At 40.9% G+C, this 24406-nt stretch overlaps 1 protein-coding gene across 1 annotated transcript; it reads left to right on the forward strand.

Moving 5' to 3' along the window:
* The first annotated feature begins 265 nt into the window (after window positions 1-265).
* LOC111528121 (HLA class II histocompatibility antigen, DO beta chain) lies at window positions 266-5393 on the forward strand. The gene is made up of 6 exons (XM_023194754.2): window positions 266-459; window positions 2052-2321; window positions 2764-3045; window positions 3531-3641; window positions 3894-3925; window positions 4114-5393. The coding sequence occupies exons 1-6, from the start codon at window positions 369-371 to the stop codon at window positions 4147-4149; spliced, it is 822 nt and encodes a 273-aa protein (XP_023050522.2). The 5' UTR covers window positions 266-368; the 3' UTR covers window positions 4150-5393.
* Window positions 5394-24406: the final 19013 nt, after the last annotated feature.

Raw genomic sequence — 24406 nt, forward strand, 5'->3', positions numbered from 1 at the left:
AGGCCAGGGAATAGAAGAATACATAATAAACAGTCTGCTTAGTTCTTCTAGGGCCCCATAATGTGTCGAATATATATTTTTACTTCTTCTCCCAGCCCATTTTTAATATACGTAAATGACTATCAGTGATTCTGCAGGCCAACAATGGTTGAGTGGTATGACACAACTTTGTGAAAATATCTTACCCAGTACCTGATGATGCAAAACTCTTCTATCTTGATTGGTTGTCAATCCGAGGAGTTTCCAATCCTGGGGAAGCCAGAAAAACAGCTATTTATACTCTTAATGAGTACTTTTTGACTGAGTTTTATGAAACCATTCTGAAGAGGCTGACGATTTTACTATCTCATTTTTTTGCTTTCTCCAGAATGGGTTCTGGGTGGGTCCCCTGGGTGGTGGCTCTGCTAGTGAATCTGACCAGACTGGATTCCTCCATGACTCAAGGCACAGACTCTCCAGGTAAGAACAGAGCAATTATTTTTTTTCCAGTGTTTATGCAAGAATTGGCATGGGGGAGTGATGCCTTTCCTTATAAGTCCAGGCCACAGATCAGACTGGAAGTGGCTTTTGGTTTCAAACAGCAGTGTTCTGCCCTTTGGCAGAAAAGTACATCTTCCCTCTTTGCATGGGATGGACATCATATACCAGAGCCACCTATTAAAGAGGGGTAGGGAGGCAGAAAGAGGGAAACATTGTGTTTTGTTTAGGGTCCTTATTGTGTATATCAACCTCAGTCAGAGACTGGGCGTGTTCAAGGCCTCGGCCTGGGTTCGAGCCTGCTGGGAAAAACCTGCAGTTGGCTGGGTCACAGAGGCATTCTGTGATTTTTCGGTCAGGACACAGAAAGAAATCTCAGTTGGGGTATATGTGGACAAATGAAACTGGAAACAAAGGTTGCTCCTTCTGTCATTTATTAAGCCACTATTATATGGTCAGAATTGTACTAAACAGTTTTGAGAAGTAAGAGAAGTTGAATAGAATACATTGTCTTTGTCCTCAGGCTACCAGGTGCAAGTTACTTGTCACTGTTATTTTTCTAGCACAGGCAACAGACGATGCAACCATGAAGCAATGTGAGACCATGAAAGCACAGATTAATGAGCAGAAACAGGATGTAATGTGCTAAGAACAGAATCCACTTTGCATGTTAGTTTCATTAAATACAAAACAGGAACAAACCTGGCCGGGGGAGATCATCATTCTTAGAGAAGAGAAACCGCCCTGAGTCTATAATGTCCATTAAACAATACAACTGAAAAAAAAAAATCAGCACAGATTTTAAATGATGATGAAAAATTCATATTTCCCCCCCCTGGTTTAGACTACTAGAGGAAATAGAGAAGAATATACATGCTGAGAAATTGCAGGCTGTAACTTCATCTGATATTAGGTACTGAGTGAGGGATAAGTGGGGTTCACCCAGGAAGGTCATTCTTATGGCTCAGTTCAGAGTTGGAGGAGGCTTCTGAACTTAGGAATGAAAGTAAATTTACAACACAACATTAATAGCAATTATCCTTCAAGTCTTGACTTAGATGCAGTTTCTTCGGGAAGTCCTTCCTGACTTACCTACATTATTAACCCCATTTGAATTTCCTTTTTATTGTAGTTGTTGTTGTTAAGTGCATAGAATTGGTTTAATTTTACCCAGTGAGTTCACAGCACATTGTAATTATTGGCAGTAGTACAAGACTCTCTCTTCTCTTCCCTTGCCTCCATTCTCATTCTCTCCCCTCTCTAGAGAATCCATTCTAAATATGTCTGGTATGTCTCTAAGTATGAGAGTGGCCTTTAGAAATATGTAGCATTATTTCCCTTTATGTAATTTAAAAATTTAATAAATATCATTGTGTGTTGAATCACATTCTGTTTCTTTTCTCACTTGACGCTGTGCTTTTTGAGCATTCTGAGGTCAAAGGCCTCCTCTTAGATCCATGTGGTCTGACGTAATTTACTATCAGTGATTCTGCAGGCCAACAATGGTTGAGTGGTGTGACATGGGTTTTCCCAGAGGAGGGGGCTGGTTCATGGTCCCTGTTTTGGTTTTCCAGAAGATTTTGTGATTCAGGCAAAGGCTGACTGTTACTTCACCAACGGGACAGAAAAGGTGCAGTTTGTGGTCAGATTCATCTTTAACTTGGAGGAGTATGTACGTTTCGACAGCGATGTGGGGATGTTTGTGGCATTGACGAAGCTGGGGCAGCCAGATGCTGAGCAGTGGAACAGCCGGCTGGATCTCTTGGAGAGGAGCAGAGAGGCCGTGGATGGGGTCTGTAGACACAACTACAGACTGGGCGCACCCTTCACTGTGGGGAGAAAAGGTGAGCTGGAAGGTGAGGTCTGGCGGGGCTCAGGAATGTCCCCCATGTGAACCTGGCCACGGCTCTTCTTCCTTGTAAGCAATTTTCTGCTTTAGGATAAATGGTTGTCTGTATAGATGGTCTGGCCCCAGCTATGATGCATTATCCTCACAAGTCAGCCACTGTGATCTTGGTCTCAGACCCCCAAGGTTCTCAGGGACTTCGAGGGCTAGTGTACTCTCAAAGAGAAGCAGTAATCGTGGGAGTACCTCAGAAAGTCTAAATCCTCCTGGCAGACACTGACATACCCCGTTACTGAACTTGGGGGCTGAGACTTGCTCATACTTTGTGTTCGCCTGGGTGATCTGGGAAAGAGATTGACATAGTGATGGTCCCTAAAGAATCTCCTGTCCCAGCTTGGTGGTTTTCTTCCACAATGTCTCATTCTTCTCTCCCTTCCTAGTGCAACCAGAGGTGACAGTGTACCCAGAGAGGACCGCACTCCTGCACCAGCACAATCTGCTGCACTGCTCTGTGACGGGCTTCTATCCAGGGGACATCAAGATCAGGTGGTTCCTGAATGGGCAGGAGGAGAGAGCTGGGGTCATGTCCACTGGCCTTATCGGGAATGGAGACTGGACCTTTCAGACTGTGGTGATACTAGAAATGACTCCTGAACTTGGAGATGTCTACACCTGCCTTGTCCATCACTCCAGCCTGCTGAGCCCCGTTTCTGTGGAGTGGAGTGAGAATTAGTTTCTAGTACTCTCTGGGCCTGACTCAGGACTTTACTGACTCAATACAGAGCCTGTGTCACTTCTGCATTTATCTTGGTCACAGCATGAATTATTCTTTCCCTTGATCTGAGACAGTCACAGAAACTAGAGTCCTTGGGTTAGGGTGGGAGAAAACATGGCAGATATCTATCCTCATATCTTCCAAGAAATGAGGAGGTCTAATCACCTCATTATGTACTTCCAACCCTATGAACTGGTGTCCTCCAATTCTTTGGTCTTAGTATTCAGGAGGCATTCTTATGGGCTGTAAGAATTGGTAACAGATGGCTGGTAACTCCATGGGTGCCAACTTTGGTTTCAAAGAACCATTTTAAAATTTATTTATTTTTCTCTAGCTAGCATTGGATTTGGTGTCTAGTACAGATTCTGGGATTTCAAGAGGATGCTTTAAATATTGGGATGTTTTTACTAATTTAAGACCTGTTTTCCATAGGAGTTCAGTCTGAATATTCTTGGAGAAAGATGCTGAGTGGCATTGCAGCCTTCCTACTTGGGCTAATCTTCCTTCTGGTGGGAATCGTCATCCAGCTTAGGGCTCAGAAAGGTAATGAGCCTGTGAGGAGTGCCCTGCCGCCTGTCCCAGACCTTCCCCACTCCCACCTTCGCTAACATCAATGATCTGAGGCAAGGAAAGCTGATTGTACCTCTCAGGGATCACTGGGATAATTTTTTCTGAAGCTAGAAACAGAGGATAAGCAGAAAGAGTGCTGACATTGCCAGTCATTTGTTCTTCCCTCAGGATAATCATATAGGGTCCTAATTGGGGCAATCCATTCTTTTCTCGATTTCTTTCCAGGATATGTGAGGACACAGATGTCCGGTGATGAGGTAATGTCTCTTTTCCCTTGTCTTTGAGTGGCAGATCATTCTCCCGGTTCTTTGGCCAGAAGGAGATGCCATGGGGGTAGGGAGGAGTAAGGTTGGTGCTGTCTGGACGGGACTGTCCCCTGAGTCTCTGGAACGGCTATGGAGAGTGGTGAGGCTGCCTCCTGAGACCTTCATCACTGTTCCTCCAGGTCTCAAGAGCTGTTCTGCTTCCTCAGCCATGCTAAGGTCCTCACTGAAGCTTCTCTCCCTGGAGCCTGAAGTAGTGATGAGTAGTCTGGGCCCTGGGTGAGGTAAAGGACATCCATGAGGTCAATGTTCTGGGAATAACCCTCTTCCCTGATCTTTGGAGGAGCCTAAACTGATTCTGGAGCTCTGTGTTCTGAGATCATGCATCTCCCACCCATCTGCCCTTCTCCCTTCTACGTGTATATCATTAATCCCCATTGCCAAGGACACTGTCCAGAAACTCCCCTAAGACCTTACTCCTTCCAGCCCCAAATCATTTACTTTTCTGTGGTCCAGCCGTATTCCTATAAGTCATGATCTCCAAAGCTTTCTGTCTTCCAACTGCAGTCTCCACAGTCTTCAGAAGACAAATGCTCAGGTAGTCACTGTTTCCTTCTCACTGTTTTTAAAAACCTTTTTGTTGTCAAATAAAATGGAGATACAAAAAATGTACAGTTTAGTGAATTATTGAAAGAAAACCCCTGTAATCAAGTCAAGGAACAGGACTTTGTCAGCTCCAGCAGAAGTCTCTGTGTACGTCAGGCCAATCATAGCCTCTCCCTCCCCTCAAAAGTGACCATATCCTGAGTTTATTGTAACCTCTTTCTTGTCTTTGTAGTCTATTCCCCCAGGTATGTGTTCCTGGACGCCACAGCTTAGTTGTCTTTTACGTCTCTTGTACTTCACTGGTTTCTCCCCCATCAACCTTTTTTCCCCCTTATGATTAATCTGTTGAAAAGCTCGAGCCATTTGACCTGTAGAGTTTCCCACACTCTGGACTTTGCTGGCTGCGTACACACGGTGCGGTGTAACACGTCCTCTGCCCTCTGGGCCTCCTGCAAATTGGCATCTGGATGCAGAGCCTGGATCAGTCTCTGGTTCGATCTTTTCCTTTGGAAAATCTGTACGTGGTGTTGTGGCCTTTCACCATGAGACACATAATTTCCAGCTGTTTCTTTTTGTGATGTTATCAACCATTGATACTAATTGCTTAGGTCTGTTAATTTATTGGGGATTGCTGAATGGTGATATTCTGTCACTTTTTCTTTATTTATATGCTTTATTAATGCTACAAAGAGGCAGTTCCCTTCATTTACTAGTGGGCTACTCAGTGGTACAGTGGAAAGGCAGGATCAGTGTGTGGTACAGTGGAAAGGCAGGATCAGTGTTTGACTCTCCTTTTATTTACCAATTTTCAAGTTAACAAATTGGTTTCCCACTATGAATAAAATCTATAGATGGCCAATCAGGTTTTACTTTTCATTCTTAAAATAATTATAAACAGAAGGATTTAAATGTTTGATAGGTTTTACTCTATTGCAACTTTTATGCTTGTTAAAGCTTATTGCTGTATTTTTGGTGAGTGGAAACTTCTTCAAGTGGCTAAACATGAAACTGAGTTCTTTTGACACAAAGTTCTTTTGATAATTTCTTTGTTATCTGGGATGACAAGATGTTTCTGGTTCATCCTTTCATGTCTTGCCCAGACCTGGAGGCAGCCATTTTTCCAGAAATTCCTGGTTTAGTTTAGTGGGAAATTACATTTAAGACTATAATCCAGCATTAGGGTGTTTTGTCCCACTGAACCTGCTGCTGGAGTCACCTCAAAAGTGGCGTCAAGGGAGTTGCCACAAGGAAGTGCCTCAAACCATCCTGAGGTGGTGTGGGTTAAGACTCAAAGAAAGAAGTGCTAAATGCCAGGGTGATCAGTCCAAAGCATTTATTTGGGGAATTTACCTTCAGAGGGCTTTAGGAGTCCTCGTAGAGAGCAAAAGAAAAGGGGTGTTCTGCCTAGGTATGTCTGCAGTGAGGGGGTCAGGGTTTAGAGTTTATATGGAGGTTTAGGGAATCTGGCTCAGGGCTGGTACAAAGTTTCAGTGTTTAGAGTAACAACCTAAATACTTTTATCAGTGCCTGGGCGTGTTCAAGGCCTTGGCTTGGGTTCGAGCCTGCTGAGAAAAACCTGCAGTTAGCTGGGTCACAGAGGCATTCTGTGATTTTTTGGTCAGGACATGGAAAGAAAGCAGGGAGAGGGGCAGTGGGGGAACCTAAATAGATAGGATTGGTCATTGTGTCTGGCCTGATCAATGGAAATAAAACATTTATACATGTATACATTTTTAAAAAATCAGTCGTTCGAGCATGGTGGCTCATACCTGTAATCCCAGCACTTTGGGAGACTGAGGCAGGTGAATCACGAGGTCAAGAGATTGAGAACATCCTGGGCAACACGGTGAAACCCCGTCTCTACTAAAAATACAAAAATTATCCAGGTGTGGTGGCAGGTGCCTGTAGTCCCAGCTACTCGGGAGGCTGAGGCAGGAGAATCGCTTGAACCTGGGAGGCGTAGGTTACAGTGAGCCAAGATCGTGCCACTGCACTCCAGCCTGGTGACAGAGCAATACTCCGTCAAAAAAATAAAAAAAATCAAAAAAATCAGTCTTTTCTATATTAAATCTGCATCTCCTTTCTTTTACACCAAGAACTCTGGTTTCCAAGTACACAGGGAATGTCCATACTTATTTGCTTTCCCTGGGTTAACATAGACAGCAGTCTAAGGATAATAACACTCATACTAAAACCACCAAAATCGCTACTGAAAAAGGTTGAAATTCTTTTTACCTACATTTTCCCTATTACCTGTGTTCTCCCTTTTTACCTATGTTCTCCCACCATTTCTAATTGAACTGTATCTATCCTAATTGATCCTGTGCCATTGCATAGACTACTTGATCCCTTATTAGTCTTAGTTCTGTGAGTAGAGAGATGTTTAACGCTCACCGTCATTCCTTATGTGGATATCCCTGTCATGTGGTGGTTTTCAAGGTGTGGTCCGTGGATCCCTGGAGGTCCCTGGGACCCTTCAAGGGGCCTATGAAGTCAAGCTATTTTTGTAGTAATACTAAGATGTTATTTGCCTTTTTCACTGTATTATTTGCATAGTGGTACAGAAATCTACGGTGGTCACGTGAAACTGTTAGTGCCTGAGCACAAATCAAGGCGGTGACACCAAGCTGTACAGGTAGTCATGTTCTTCACTGCTGTAAGCTTACGGTAAAACAAACAAACAAACAAAAAGCAAAAGCCAGTGACCTTGATGAAGCAATAAAATCATTAGTTTACTACATTTTAAACCTCAAGCACACATCTGTTTAATAGTCAGTGTAAGAAAATAGGCATATTTTCTTAATAGGTGCATACTGATGGAAAGGCAGTTGTCCTATGGAAAAGCTATTGTGTAATTGCATGAGTTGTGAGTGAAGTTAAACATTTTTTTTTTTTTTTAAGTGGGTCATCATTTTCCTTGAAAGAATGACCGAAAGGCACACTGTGATTATTCAGACTTGGGTATTTGGTAGAAATTTTCTCAAAAATGAACAAAATGAGCCTATCCCATCAAAGAAAATAATATTGACAGTGGAAATTGGAATTTCAAGAGAAAAGTTTGGAAAACTTATGTGTGCCACAGCTTCTCACTACTTAAATATTTTTCTGATGAGCTTGGTGGTGATATTAACAAATATGGTTTAAAAATATTTTAATAAAATATGTCAACACTTTAAAGATCTGCATAACCCTATGAACCAATAATTTACAAATAATCAATGCATGATATTGCAAAGTCATGCATAGAGGAAAAGATCCATTTAAAGATAGACTAGTGAATTTTAACATAACAGAATATGAAAAGTTAATTGATAAGGTTTCAGATTCCACACAGCAACTAACCTGTAAGAATCTGCCATTTCTCGAGTTTTGGTGTCTTATCAAGGAAGAACAGTTACAATAGCTGAAAATGGCTATGGAAACTTTCCTTCTTTTCCCAACTGTGTATCAGAGTGAGGCCAGATTTTTTTCTTGTAGTTTAGCCAAAACAACATATTGTTACAGCTCGAATGTAGAAGAATATATGACCAAGCTAGCTTTAGTAAGCCAGACATTAAAGAGATTTTTATAAATGTAAAACAATTCCTTTTTTTCACTATTTTTTTTTGTGCTGGAAAAGACAGCTATTTTCCATAAAATATGTTGTTTATGTTAACATGTAATGGGTTTGTCATTGTTATTTGTTATAATAACAAATAAACAAATTAATATAAATGTCACTTTACATGACCCATGTAAACTAAAGTTTCTTGATGTTCTCAACAGTTTTACGAATAAAAAGGAATCCTGATCCAAAAAACTTATAAACTACTGATGTAGTCATCGTGATTGAAACTATTTCTGCTAGGTGCCTCAGGAAGGCTTAGGAAAGTGTCTTAGTTTGTATCAGCTGCTATAACAAACTACCAGAGACTGGATGGCTTAAAAACAGCAGAAATGTATTTTTCACAGTTCTGGAGGCTGGAGGTCTGAGATCAGTGCATCAGCCTGGCAGGGATTTGGTGAAGGCCTGCTGGCAGCATCTTCTCACTAAGACCTCACATGGCAGAAGGAAAGGCAGCTCTCTGGAGTCTCCCTTATAAGGGCCCTAATCCCATTCATGAGGGCTGCACCCTCATGACCTAATCACCTTCCAAAGGTGTCATCTCCTGATACCATCACCTTAGGTGTTAGGATTTCATCACATGCATTTTGGGAAGGCACATTCAATCTACACAAGAAAGTTCTTGCACTTCATAGTTGAAAGTCAGTTTTGTGGCTATAAAAATCTTGATTCTATTTTCTGCTGAGTATCTTAAAAAGTTACTATATTTTCACATAACTGCTATCAAAAAAATCTGATGATAATCTAATTATTAATAAGTCATTGCTATTTTTGCTGAGTATCCAGATGGCATTTTCTTTTTCTTTAGCATCCACCAATTTTATTGAAATGTATCTTGGTCGGGAGGAGGGCAAGATGGTCGACTAGATGCAGCCAGGTGGAACAGCTCTCAACGAGGAACCCAGATGACTGGTGTGCTCCTAACAGATGTTCAGACAGAAGGCACCTAGAGTGGACAGAGGGAAGACACAGAAGCTGGGCTGAAGGGGGAGAAAGCTGGGAACCCTACATGGGGCTACAGCACATCCGGACTCATTCCTGTCCTCCAGTGACTCCAGGGAAATGGGTGAGTTGAACTGGCAAGGAGCAACCCACTGTCACCATGACCTCTGGAACCATGGCAGGAGGAGACTCATTGACCACTGTGGACACTTGAGTTGGCAGGGAGAACTGCTTAGAGAAGTGGTAGGGGCAGCAAGCCAGCTGGTGTGGAGCCTAGAGGATTCGGTGCAGAAGCATCTGCAGTGGAGCATGGCCAAGGATGGCCATTTCCCTAGGCTCAACTTACTCTCACAGGAAACATTAACACTAGGGGAACTGTTGGTCCTGAAATCTATAGGGTAGTCTTGCCCATCAGATGGGTCTGGTTCTATGTGAGCACGCCTTGGTCTTCTGGCCTCTCCTGGGGCCCCGGCCTGGCCATATCTGCTTGCAGGGCAGCCTCAGGTGCCCTGTGGGCCTGCACCATAGCTTCTACACTGGTAGACTATGCCTGACCAGTGAGTGGAGAGCTCCAACGAGGAGGCCCCTATGACCAGGCACCAGCCTGCATGCTCCCTCCCCACACTGCAGCTTCCTCTGGGCTCACAGCAACGCCCTGCATCACTTTGCTGGTACATGTCTGCTGGGTAGGTTTTGTTTTCCTTGCTTCACCAGCATATAGGAGTGCAATTCACCCCCCACCACTCTCCTGATAACCGCCATTGTAGACAGAGCCTTGGTGGGCACAGAGTCAACCAGCCCCACTCCCTCCATCGTCCCACCCTGTGCTAACACTGTGCAGAGAACAGCAGATCCTCCCCCACCTGAGTGACCACTCCTGCACAGAAAAGGAACGCAGACCTGCACCTGCCAATGCCCTGCGCGTGAGCCAACACCACCTCTTGTGTGACCACACACACAGTTGCCAGCAGGGGCCCCTCTGCCCTTCCTACAGCTGCATTGCCTCTGCCACTGTGGTGGATGCCTGCAGGGAGGTGGGCACCCTGGCACCTGCTAGTACTCTGCTGCAGCTGCCACTACTGCTGCTGCTGGCACACTCAAACAAGGACAGATCCCGCTGTCACTGTACTATGAAACACTTTGGCTGACACCACTCATTGGAGTGTGGTGACCAGCGGTCTGGGAGCACTTTGGACTGCACCACTCCTGCTGTCCCCCCAACCACCTCATCACAGCAGATTCCTAATTCTGAGGAATCACAGAACAAAGTCAGGGCCCCATACAAGTCCCAAAGGATTACAGCATGCAGTCCAGGAGTTGGGAGTGGAATATTGGCCAAATAAAATCTTCCAGAAATGAAGTCAGTTGGCTGAATCCACCTTATACCACAATCAAACCCTCAAAGTCATAAAATAGGATAAGCAAAAAAGGTCAGCAATCTCAAAGATTAAAGGAAAATAAGCCCATAAATGAGAAAGAATCAGGGCAAGAACCTTGACAACTCAAAAAGCCAGAGTGCCTTCTTTTCTCCAAACAACCACATCATCTCTCAAGCAAGGATTCTGAACTGGGCTGAGATGGTTGAAATAACAGAAATATAATTCAGAATAAGGAGAGAAACGAAGATCATTGAGCTACAGAAGTACATTGAAACCCAATCCAAGGTAGCTAAAAACCATGATAATACAATGCAGGAGCTGATAGATAAAATAGCCAGTATAGATAAGACCATAACCAACTTGACAGAGCTGAAAAACACACTACAAGAATTTCATACTGCAATCACAAATATTAATAGCAGAATATACCCAGTGGAAAAAAGAATCTCCATGCTTCAAGACTGGCTTTCTGAAATAAGACAGTCAGACAAGAATAGAGAAAAAAGAATGAAAAGGAAGGAAGAAAAACTTCTGAAAAATATGAGATTATGTAAAGAGGCCAAATCTATGACTCATTGGTGTTCCTGAGAGAGATGGGAAGAATGAAACCAACTTGGAAAATGTATTTCAGGGTATCATCCATGAGCATGTCCCCAGCCTAGCTGGAGAGACCAACATTCAAATACAGGAAATGCAGAGAACCCCAGTAAGATACTTCACAAGATCATTCCGAAGGCATAAATTATCAGATTCTCCAAGGTTGAAATGAAAGAAAAACAGTTGGCAGCTCGAGAGAAATGCCAGGTCACCTACAATGAAAAGTCCATGAGACTAACAGTGGACCTGTCAGCAGAATCTCTACAAACCAGAAGAGACTGGGGGCCAACATTCAGTATTCTTAAAGAAAATAAATTTCAACCCAGAATTTCATATGTGGCCAAACTAAGTTTCAAAAGTGAAGGAGAAATAAGAACCTTTTCAGAGAAGGAATTGCTGAGGGAATTCATTACCACTAGACTTGTCTTACAAGAGATCCTGAAGGAAGCACTAAACATGGAAAGGAAAGACTGTTACTAGCCACTCCAAAACACACTGAAGTACAGAGACCAGTGACACTATAAAGCAACCACATAAACAAGTCTGCAAAATAATCAGCTAACATCATGATGACAGGAGCAAATCCACACATATCAATACTAATCTTAAATGTAAATAGGCTAGTGCCCCAATTAAAAGGCAGAGTGGTAATCTGGATAAAGGACCAAGGCCTATTGGTATGCTGTCTTCAAGAGACCCATCTCACATGCAATGACACACATAGGGTCAAAATAAACAGATGGAGAAAAATCTATCAAGCAAATGGAAAACAGAAAAAAGCAGGGTTGCAATACTAGTTTCAGACAAAACAGGCTTTAAACCAACAAAGGTCAAAAAAGACAAAGAAGGGCATTACATAATGGTAAAAGGTTCAATTCAACAAAAGATCTAACTATCCTAAAAGTATGTACCTCCAAAGAGGAGCACCCAGATTCATAAAGCAAGTTCTTAGCAACCTACAAAGAGGCTTAGACTTCCACACAATAATAGTGGGAGACTTTAACACCCCACTGACAATATTAGATCATCAAGACAGAAAATTAACAAAGATATTCAGGACCTGAACTCAGCTCTGGATCAAATGAACCTGATAAATATCTATAAAATTTTCCACCCAAAAGAGACAGAATATACATTTTTCTCATTGCCACATGGCACATACTCTAAAATCAATCACATAATTAGAAGTAAAACACTCCTCAGCAAATGCAAAAGAACATGACAAACAATCTCTTGGACCACAGCACAATCAAATTAGAAATCAAGACTAAAAGTTCACTCAAAACCATGCAATCACATGGAAATTAAATAACCTGCTTCTGAATGACTTTTGGGTAAATAATGAAATTCAGGCAGAAATCAAGAAGCTCTTTGACATGAATGAGAACAAAGATACAACCCACCAGAAGCTCTGGGACACAATTAAGGCAGTGTTAAGAAGGAAATTTATAGCACTAAATTCCCACATCAAAAAGTTAGAAAGATCTCAATTTAACAACCTAATATAATAACTAAAAGAACCAGAGTACCAAGAGTCAACCAATTTCAAGGCTAGCAGAAGACAAGAAATAACCAAAATCGGCGCTGAGTGGAAGGAGACTGAGACACAAAAATGATTCAAAAGATCAATGAATCCAGGAGCTGGTTTTATGAAAAAATTAATGAAATAGATTGAGTGCTAGCTAGACTAATAAAGAAGAAAAGAGAGAAGATTCAAATAAACACAATTAGAAATGACAAAGGAGATGTTACTACTGACCCCACAGAAATACATACAACCATCAGAGAATATTATGGATACCTCTATGACATAAAGTAGAAAATCTAGAAGAAATGGATAAATTCAGGGACACATACACCCCCAAGACTGAACCAGGAAGAAGTTGAATGAATGAACAAACTAATAATGAGCTCTGGAATTGAGTCAGTAATAAATAGCCTACCAACCAAAAAAAAAAAAAAAAAAAAAAAAGCCCAGGACCAAATGGATTCATAGCTGAATTCTATCAGGTGTACAAAGAAGAAATGGTACCATTTCTGCTGAAACTATTCCAAAAATTTGAGGAGGAGAGACTCCTACCTAACTCATTCTATAAAGCTAGCATCATCTAAATACCAAAACCTGGCAGAGACACAACAAAAGAAGAAAACTTCAGGCCAATATCCTTGATAAACATTGATGCAAAAAATTCTCAGCAAAATACTGGCAAACCAAATCCAGCAGCACATCCAAAAGCCCATCTACCATGATTAAGTAGGCTTTATCCCTGGGATATGAGGTTTGTTCAACATATAAAAATCATAAATGTGATTCATCATATAAACAGAACTAAAGAAAAAATCCACATGATTATCTCAATAGATGCAGAAAAGTCTTCTCATAAAATTCAACACTCCTTCATGTTAAAAACTCTCAATAAACTAGGTATTGAAGGAACATACTTCAAAATAATAAGAGCATCTTATTACCTATTAATAATTAATACTTAATTAATAGGTAATTAATTATTAATATTAAAATAATTTTAAAACATTAAAAAATTTTAAAATAATATTAATATTAATTTTATTATATTATTCAATATGTTATTTAATAATAAATATAATATTTAATGATATTTATTAATATTTAATATTAAACAATATTTAATAACAAATATAATATTTAATAGTATTTAATATTAAATAAATAATATTTAATAATAAATAAAATGAATTAATAATATTAAAAATAATAAATAATTAATAGGCAATCACCACAAATTATTATTAATTATTAATTATTAAAATTATTAATGATTATCTATTAATAAGAGCATCATATTAATATCTATGACAAATCCACAACCAATATAATACTGAATGGGCAAAAGCTGGAAGCACTCTCCTTGAAAACTGGCAGAAGACAGGAATGCCCCCTCTCATTACTCCTATTCAACATAGTACTGGAAGTCCTTGCCAGGGCAATTAGGAAAGAGAAAAGACTAAAGAGCAGCCAAATAGGAAAAGAGGAAGTCAAAGTATTCCTGTTTGCAGATGACATGATCCTATATCTAGAAAACCCCATCATCTCAGCCCAAAAGCTTCTTAAGCTGATAAACAACTTCAGCAAGGTCTCAGGATACAAAATCAATGTGCAAAAATTACTAACATTTCTATACACCAACAACAGTCAAGCCTAGAGCAAAATTAGGAATGCAATCCCATTCACAATTGCCACAAACAGAATAAAATACCTACGAATACGGCTAAGCAGGGAGGTGAAAGATCTCCACAAGAAGAACTAAAAAGCACTGCTCAAAAAAATAAGAAATGACACAAACAAATGGAAAAACATTGCATGTTCATGGATAGGAAGAAACAATATCATTAAAATGGCCACACTGCCCAAAGCAATTTATAATTAAATGTTATTCCTATTAAACTACCATTGAGATGCTTCACAGAACTAGTAAAAACTATTTTAAAATGCATATGGAACCAAAAAGGATACATAGATACAAAATAAGGACATGAAAACATGTGCAATGTTATTAGCCATTAGAGAATTACAAATTAAAACCACAATGAGATTTTACTATATACCTATCACGATGGCTAAAATAAAAAGTAGGCACAATACCAAATGCTGGTGAGGATACAGAGAAAATAGATCACTCACATTTGGCTGCTGGGAATGTAATATAGTATAGTCACACTGCAAAATAGTTTGGCATTTTCTTTAAAAGCAAAACATGCAACTACCACATAACCCAGCAATTGCACTCCTGAGCATTTATCCCAGAGAAATGAAGACTTACGTTCAGAGAAAAATCTGCACATGTATGCTCATAGCAGCTTTATTCAGACAAAAACTGAAAACAAACTGTGATATATCCATACTAGGAAATACTACTCAGTAATAAAAAGAAACAAACTGGATATAGGCACCGCGACCTGGATGAATCACCAGGGAATTATACTGAGTGAAAAAAATTGCAAAATGTTGTCTACTAAATGATTCCACTTATATAACAGTCCTGAAATGCCAAAGCGATAGAAATGGAAATTAATAGTTGCTGTGTTAATGAAGAAGTGGAAACAGGAGGGAAGTGACTGTGGCTACAAAAGGGTAAAATGAGGGATATCATAGTGATGAAAACGTCCTTTATTTTAATTATATCAATGTCAATATCCAGACTGATAATTTACTGTGGTTTACAAGATGTTATCATTAGGGGAAACTAGGTAAAATGTACATGAGGTATCTCTGCAATATTTCTTAAAAGTGCCTGTGAATCAACCATTGTATCAAAATAAAAAGTATAATTTAATACAACATCTTAACATTTTCGACAAAACTAAGTGTCAAAGTATCCCCATAAACCTCAAATACAAATTGGTGGAGACAAACCACTAATAGTTGCACGTTATTAATTTTTCCTGTTATGGATTATGTCTTTGGTGTCAAGTCTAAAAGCTTTTTGCTTAACCCTAGATCCTGAAGATTTTCTCCTGATAGTTTTATGACTTTATGTTTTACATGTTAGTCTTTGATCCATTTTTATTTCTTCCTTTGAAATCTGCACAGCTTTTTTTTTCTTGCCCATTACACTGTCTAGAACTTCCAACACTATGTTGAATAAGCATGGTGAGAGTGGACATCATTGCTTTGTCTCCGATCTTTGGGGGAAAAATTTCAGTCTTTCACCACTGTGTTAGCTGTAAGAATTTTTTGCAGATGCTCTTTATCAAGTTGAGGTAGCTCCTCTCTATTTGCATTTTTCTGAGCATTTTATCGTGAATGGCCATTGAATTATGTATTCTAAAACCTCATATATGTACATCATTAACTTGGATTACACTTTTTAAAATAGCTGCCTTTTCCACTGGTTGTCAAATGAGCATATTCTTTCTATTTAATGCCTACATGAAATCTTTAAATATGGACTCTATGTCATATATTTAGACCCTTTCAGGTTTCCAACATAAAGTGATACTATTTCAGCAACTTAAGCACTTATTTCGGCTTTATGCCTCATGTAGTTTAGATTTGTTATGAGTTTGCACTTACATTTGATTCCTTTTTATACTCCTAATGTCTTTTTTTCTTAAACAAGTAGCTTACATATTTGGACTCACAATATTTATACATCCTCTGTCGACAGGGGTACATGTCCTTATGTCTTAAAGCACCTGCTTCAGAGTTCTGTCGTGTTACACATTTCCTCTAAAACAAACCCTCCATGTCATTTGAGAGACAACCCCGCTTTTCAAGTTATTTAGGCTGCTGTAACCTCCATTAATAAAAGATTCAAAAGTCGTAATTGTGTGATTCTTTAGGAATTATCCAAAAAGGCAATCTGATTTATTTTCCAAATATCCTGAATCTAAAATAATCTATCAGAGTTTATTTCTGTGCTTGGAAATCTTCCTTTGATGTCAGCATTTGCAATTTTCTTACTTAGCTTATATAGCTAAGTAAAAAATGAATTGCTTTCGTTGATTTCTTAGTACATTCTGTCCATCAAGTACATTGAGTTGTTTAGAATTGTTTTGAGTCAACAGTGTAACGAGCATCCAAAATCTTGTATAGTCAATTTCCTTTGAATATTGTGCAAGAAGGTCAGTTTCCTCTGTTGACAATATCCTGAGCATTATACAATTGCAGTTATAATTTAGCAGAAGAGTGTTAACATTTTAACCTAAAATAATTGATTTTGTATTCAACAAATTCTGATGTAGGAATATGTTTAATATTAACTGTACAGAATTCTCTATAAATCTCATAAAAATAGTAGTTTTTTGAAGGGGATTAAAAATTAAATTATCAAAATTTTCATTTTAGAAAATAAAAATGTAAGTCTTTTTTCTTTTCAAAATTTTCCTATTTTAATATTTAAGATTATTTTTCATTTTTTTAAAAGTATATGTGACATGGTTTAGAACATCAAATACAGATGGCCCCTGACTTATGATGGTTCCAGTTAAGATTGTTCAGCTATGATGGTGTGAAAGCAGTACACATTCTGGAGGAAATGTACTTCAAATTTAAAGTGTCGATCTTTCTCTGGGTTAGTGATAAGTGTTATAACACTCTCGCCTGACGCTGAGCGTCAGCTGTGAGCCGCAGCTCCCAGTCAGCCACGCTAGTGTAAGTGTTCTGAGCATGTTGAAGGTAGGCTGGGCTAAACTATGACGTTTGATAGGTTAGGGGTATTGAATGCATTTTCAACTTGCAGTGGATTTATCAGGACACAACCCCATCTTAAGTCAGGGAGCATCCGTATTTCTACAAGGCTTGTTATGCAAAACAGCTGACCACACTGCCTCCCCATTCCTCTTTGCAGACAGAAATTTTAGTAAATAGTCCCATTTTACAAGTGAGAAAACGGAGGCTTAGGGAGGTTAATTAACAACCCAAGTTCATATGGGTAGGAAGCGATGGAGCTATGATAAGAACTCAAATCCATACGGCCCCCAAGCCTGAGCTTTGAGCTATACTGCTTCTTACTTACAGGATATATTAGTTTCCCATTGGTGCTGTAACAAATTACCACAATTTAGTGGCTTAAAACAACAAAAATTTATTGTTGGACAGTTCTGGAAATTATAAGCCTAAAATGGGTCCTATTACATTAAATTATTTGGCCTAAAACTGTCTTTGTACTTTGAATTCCTACATTGTGTACTGAAATCTAACTTAGTGTGTAAGAAAATTGTACCCTAACTTTAGGACATATTCTTGTAATAAATAGCTGAGTCTCAGGCAAACACAGCAACCAAGCTTCAGGCAATCACAGGTGGCCAACTGATCAGACCATGATCAAATAAGGCAAACACTGAGATGTAAACAATCAAGCTGCTTCTGTATACCACTTCCTTTTTCTCTCTATAAATATTGCCTGCCCCTCTTGTGGAGTGGAGCTCTCTGTACCTCTTCTGGTCCTGTATGCTGCTCAATTCATGAATTGTGCTTTGCTCTAATAAATGGTGCTAAATTGAATTTGTTCAGAGTTTTTCTTTTAACATTTGTACAGGGCTAATCAAGGTGTTAGCATGTCTGTGCTCCCCTTCTGAAGGCTTTAGAGGATAATCTATTTTTTGCCTTTCCAGCTTGCAGTGACTGGCTGCATTCCTTGGCTTGTGACCCCTTCCAGCAATCACTTTCCTCTGATTTTTGCTTCTAACATCACATCCCCTTCTTCTATTCTCTTGCCTTTTTCTTTCACATAAAAGGACCCATGTGATTACATCAAGACCACTTGGCTAATCCAGAATAATCTCCCCATCTCAAGATCGTTAATCTAATCACTAATGCAAAGTCCCTTTTGTCATGTAAGGTAACAGATTCACAGGTTTCATAAATTCAGATCTTTTGGGGGTGGCAGTAGGGGGCATTATTCCATCTACCACACAGAGTAAAGTTTCATCTGGATGACCCATAGGCTCTATAAATACAAAATGTCTAATGTGGAATGTTCTCTTAAACTGTCCCTCCTTGAGGACTGGAATTATTAACCACTTGGTCTCCCAAGTATCTTCTGCTCTTGCCTTCTCCTCTCTCCCATATACAATGAATGAGGACACATCATGCTGCATCTGCTCCCTCACATGTCTCTGACCCTCTCTCTAGATCCCTGATCCTACTTTCATTTGAACCCCATCGTGTCTGGTCTGTGTTACTCTAACAGTCACCCACCTGCTTTCTCTGCTTTCAATTTTGTGCTCCTCTAACCCACCCTTCCCACCAGAGTAGTCTTTCTAAAACGTGCAGCTGACCATGACCCTTCCCTTACTACCAGTCTGCATACTGGTCCTACTGACTGCAGGTCAAAGACCCAAGTCCTTAGCCTGGTGTGTGAGGCATCCGTCCCTAGCCCTCTGCTTCATCTGTCCGCCATCCATTTTACCAATTCCAAACGACTTTCAATTCCCTCGAAGACTGTCCAGGTGTCCAAGCCTCTCATGCTTTGTTTGACTTGGGAGCCATTCTCCATATGCCCTCGATCAGCTTGAATGTCATTTCCCCTAGAAAATTTTCCTAATTGTTTGTGACTTCAATGTCTCAATTTTATACACATTTCTGCTGAGCCCCTTTGTTTGCTAATATGTCTCCTGGGTGGTAAGCAGGACTCTACGTCTTATTAATTTTTTCCGTCTCCGGAATTCAGCCACTGTCTGTCACACAAGTGCATAATTAATTACTATACCAATATTATACAGCCATGTCCCCTGTACAGCAGTTCCCTGGGTCTCATGGCTTCTTTTTTGATTTGCCTTGTTTGTTACCAACTTCCATCAGTAAGACAATCTATCCAATCCTTGTCCCCTTTGCCACATCACATCCTCAGGGCAATAACAAAATTGTTAAGCTTATGCACCTTCTCCACTTGGAGCAAGGCCTCACCATGTCAGGCCTTCCCCTGATTCTCCTCCCTGCCTGAGATGGCAGATTTTGCTCTAGTGAGTCTCCAGGCCGTGAGGTCTCCTGCCTTTTATGTTCTGATCTGGGTGGTGAGCTGCAGCTGTAGTCCTTACTTGTCTCTGCTGGCCTTTAGAGACTTTGTACTCTATTTGGAGGAACTACTCTTGATGGATTGTAAGTGAGAGGATTTCCTGGTCGCCCTCTGGTGTCCACCAGAAAACCGCATTCTCTGCTTTTCAGCGTTGACCGCTCCTACTTATGTGATTTCTAAGAGTAAGATCCTATGGACCGTCCCTGGCAGCAGAGAATTCGCTCAGGATTTTGCCTGAAGCTGCACTTCCGGGGTCTCGCTTCATCAGAAGACTTCTTCGTTTTCATCACTGGCCCAGCGATGCACGGGTAACTCTTAGGGTTTAGCCCCAGAATGTGCTGGGGGAGGGCAGGGTAAACTCGCGGGGGAAGGAGTCAGAGTTGTAGGTCATCTGTGGCTAGAGTTTTGCATCCCTAATAAACGGGAAAGGAACTGAAGGAAGACTGGGTTTTCACGTCAACACGAAGGACACCATTACGATGCTAGATTAATCATCAAATAAAATTCCAGATGGAAAAAATTCAGAAACTTTATTTGGAATTTGAGTCCTGCTCTATTGTACAACGTTCCCAGCCATTGCTCCGAGGATGTAATGTGGACTTTCACCGCCAGATGACGACCGAGACCGTAATTTAAGTTGGTTTTCTCCACTTCCTCTGGCCTGAATCCCAGTGAAAAGCCCCAGTTTAACGAGGGGCTTTCCTCGCGTAACCTTCTCTTCTGCTTCCTCTCTCACATCACCTCAATCTGCGAGACTCTGAAAGGGATAATGCGGGTTGGGGGGAGGGATAATGCGGGTTGGGGAGAATACGGAAATTCAGGGAAGGGAGAAAGGGTGGTGTGAAGCTTTCCAGACCAGCCAGACAGAAATAGCATACCAATAGTGGTTTAGAGCACGGACGCCAGAGCCTGAATGAGTGATTTAAACAGCCCTACTATGTAATCGTTATGTGCATATGCATCTCTCTCTCTCTCTCTCTCTCTCTCTCTCTCTCTCTCTCTTTCTCTCTCTCTCTGTTTCGTCTGAGACAGGGTCTCATTCACTCTGTCCCACAGGCTGGAGTGCAGTGGTGCAATCATGGTTCACTGTAGTCTCGACCTCCTGGGCTCCAGTGATCTTCCCACCTCAGCCTCTGAAACCACAGGGTCTTGAACTCTTGGGCTCAAGTGATCTTCCTGCCTCGACCTCCTAAAGTGCCGGGGTTACAGGCGTAGGCCACCATGCCTGTCTGCTATTTAGGTGTGTGGAAGAATGCCTGGCACTCAATAAGTGTTAAATATTTATAAAATAAATTAAAATTTTATAACACTACACACACGTTGTTTAGTATGCTACATACATATTTAATGAGATGTCAACATATATCACGTTAATGAATTCAGTAAGTTTGAGAATATTAGAGAAGAGTGATAATAGATCAACGGAGGAGGCTGAGTGCAGTGGCTCACACCTGTAATCCCAGTACTTTGGGAAGCTGAGGCAGGCAGATCACTTGAGGTCATGAGTTCGAGAGCAGCCTGGCCGACATGGTGAAACTCCATCTCTACTAAAAATATGAAAAAAAATTAGCCGGGCATGGTGTTGCACGACTGTAATCCCTGCTAATGGAGAGGCTGAAGCACGAGAATCGCTTGAACCTAGGAGGCGGAGGTTGTAGTGAGAGGAGATTGCGCCAGTGCACTCCATCCTGGGCGACAAAGCAAGAGTCTGTCTCAAACAAACAAACAAAATAGATGAAGTAGGGTTTGAGTATGTAGTCTGTTCTCAGCATGAGATAGTAAAAAGTCTTTGCTTCCCTTATATTCTGCTAATTAACTCATTTGGTACACATCAATGTGTAAAGCCTTTAACTTCTATTTATTCTTTTCCTTGAAAAGCATGCGGAATGCCTTCTCAGGACTCTCCCATTTTTTATTTGTGAACACCCACTGGCGTTCCTGGATAAGAGCTTGCGAGAAGGTGTGAACTCCCCTATACCCGTGAGCCCCTGGGGCTCCGCACTCTTTCCAGCCCATATTTGACCTCAGTCAAGTTTTAAATGATTCCAGCTGAATTCTTCTTACCAGTGCCCAACTGTACCTGCCTTAGGTAAGCAAGCACTCAGGCGTCAACTCTCCTAGATTTCAAGCCAGTTGGAAGCTCAACCTCAGCTCTGTGATGAGTTCAAAAAAATTGCGACCATGCAATTTGTCTGATTTCTTTCTTGTTGCAAGGGAGCATCATTGTTTCCAGTTCTCTGCATCCCCAAGCAGAAACCAGAACTCTGTATAAATGTTTTTAAATGGAGGCATTGAGAAAAAAATGCCTGAGAAACCAATGAGATCCAGGAAGAATGCTTCCAGCACTAACATGAATGGGGATTGGCTATAGCGATAGAAGGGTTGGAAACTCTTACATCTTGATTTACACTCTCTATGCATATTCTGCACACACTGGGGAATGTACTACTAGGCTTGATTTGGATTCATGGCTACTACCTCCCACAAAATGATAGGTCTTCTGTTTTAGTATGTGAGATAATTCCTCAATCAATCTTATTGCTGCTATTTCTGTTAAGCATAAACAATGATTTGGGTCATGAATTTTAATGGGGCTTAAATTCCTTTGTGCATCCCAACATGTAATCCTCTTACTTCTGGCTATGAACTTGCTACTGCCAAGATGGATGCCATGAAAAAAAGAGATCTCATCAAAATTGTCACAGAGATGGAGGGCCTCTGTACAGATGGCAGGGTGGTGGTGGCCATGTAACTAGCTGCGCGGTGAGGAGCAGCCCTTGGGGAGAGCCCAGGTAGCACCAGGAGAAGCAGAAATAGAGAAAAGTGAAAGACTGAGGTGGAAAGAACATGAGGGACAAGAGCTCTGCATGGCCACATCACCAGCAGTCTTGTTATTACAATGAGGACGAAGGGACTGAAAAGAGGGGAAGAGATGGAATTCATTAAAGAACAGTGCTCATTCATACAGGGCAAGCATACGTGTGACCTTTTCTGTCTCTATCTGAAGGCATGGCTTACTGTAACAGGAACTATCATGGGCGTTGGACAGCTCTCACGGTGATCCCATCCTCCTCTACATCCCAAACTTTTTTTTGAATGCATTTCTGTGTTTTGACTTCCTCTCTCCCCAAAGTTCTTCTTAACTTCTGAGTATGACTTAGCTTCCTTATTCTTTGACATATTTGAAACCCCTAACTTCCTCTCCTCTGTGGTGTGACTCACATGGCTTCTTGATACCAGGAGGCACTCGCTACCTGACTACAACCTCATATTATGAGGATGAAATGCCCATGAATCCTACCAATATGACAACAACCAGCGTTTGTCTTCTCTGACAAAATACAGGTGCCACATATTCTGTAGGAAAAGGTGGTGTTGAGGTCAGAACTTCCCTGTCTCTCTGTCTCTCCCTCTGGTTCTGGAAATGTTGAGAATATGAGTGAAGGGGAAAAGGTGGGCACCATGTGGAGGCAATTTCATGTTGGCATGGAACAATTTTGGGGGCATGAATGCCATGGGCAGGACATCAGGGTCCCAAAAAGGAAATACACAGTAGTTTCTTTGGACTTCAGTGCTCTTTGTTATAGTTATAGAAGCCACAAGTGCAGAGGAAGGGGAGCTGATTCTGTAAAAAGAAGTTTATTCCTACTTTAAAAGATGATTTTCTGCCTATCTTCCCACAATAGAGCCAGAGGATCACAGAGGAAATCTATGGTCCTCAATTATAGAAAATGATGTTGGATGCATCTAGCATCACAGAAGCTTTAGAGGACACAGTCATTTCAGGTACCTACAGGTAAGGAAGAAGTACCATTGAGAGTACCTACTTGTATGCTTATTCATGGAAGCAAATTCCTTCAGGAATCAAATCATTAGCTGCTGGTAGAATGTTTCTTTTGGCTCCTGTCTCTCCTGAGCTCTCAAACACAGACTTTTCTGTGTGTGCCTCTGCTTTTGGGACCTCTGCTCCAAGAGTAAGACCACATGTTTGTAGGTGAGCTTGCTAGGTCAGGGATTCCTTATACCGGGAGATGGTGAATCACTGAGCAGGACACAGAGGCATGGGTTGAAGGGGTGAGATGTACCTTAGTTTAAAGGGAGGTCACAGGAGCTCACGGACCATTATTAGATAAACTCGAAATTAGAAAAAAGAACCACATTTCTCTTTTGATAGTCACATAAAAATTGAAGTCATACTCATTCTAACAAAAAGTAACATGCATAGCTCTTCATTGCAAAGCTCATCTGTTATTTATAACAGGCCTCTAGGGTCTATATCATTTTTACAGAAGTGGAAATAGCATGCAACTAATAATTTAGTTTATTCATTAGTTTTCCAAAAGTGAAAAAAAGAATTTTCCCTTTGACTTCCTACCTGGTGATTTGAAAGAGATAAATTTGTGACTAAAAAAAGAGTACTTCACATCATACACAAATAATTAACGCAACTGATTGACCCAAGCTAGTGTGTATGATATAATAGGAAGCATATATTTGGTCTCTGACCCTGGTTCCTGCCCTTCAGCTCCTAAAACCCTTGGAATCTCCAGAGTGATAAGAGTGTCTTTTGCATGCTCATGAGGTGACTGGTGGCTGGGGCTGGTCACCAGAAAGACCAAGGCAGGATTAGAAGGTTGGGATTTTCAGCCCACTCACAATCTCTGGGGAGAAGGGTGGGGCTGAAGGTTGAGTTGACTACCCATGGCCAATGGTTTAATCAACCCATCATGCTGACATAACAAAGCCACCACTAAAACCCAAAAGGACAGAGTTTGGAGAGTTTCCAGATAGCAGAACACAGAAAGATGCCTGGAGGGTAGGCTCTTGAAGAAGGCATGGAAGCTCCGCA

Source organism: Piliocolobus tephrosceles, chromosome 5 (assembly GCF_002776525.5).
Source record: "Piliocolobus tephrosceles isolate RC106 chromosome 5, ASM277652v3, whole genome shotgun sequence".
Taxonomy (NCBI): Eukaryota; Metazoa; Chordata; class Mammalia; order Primates; family Cercopithecidae; genus Piliocolobus; species Piliocolobus tephrosceles.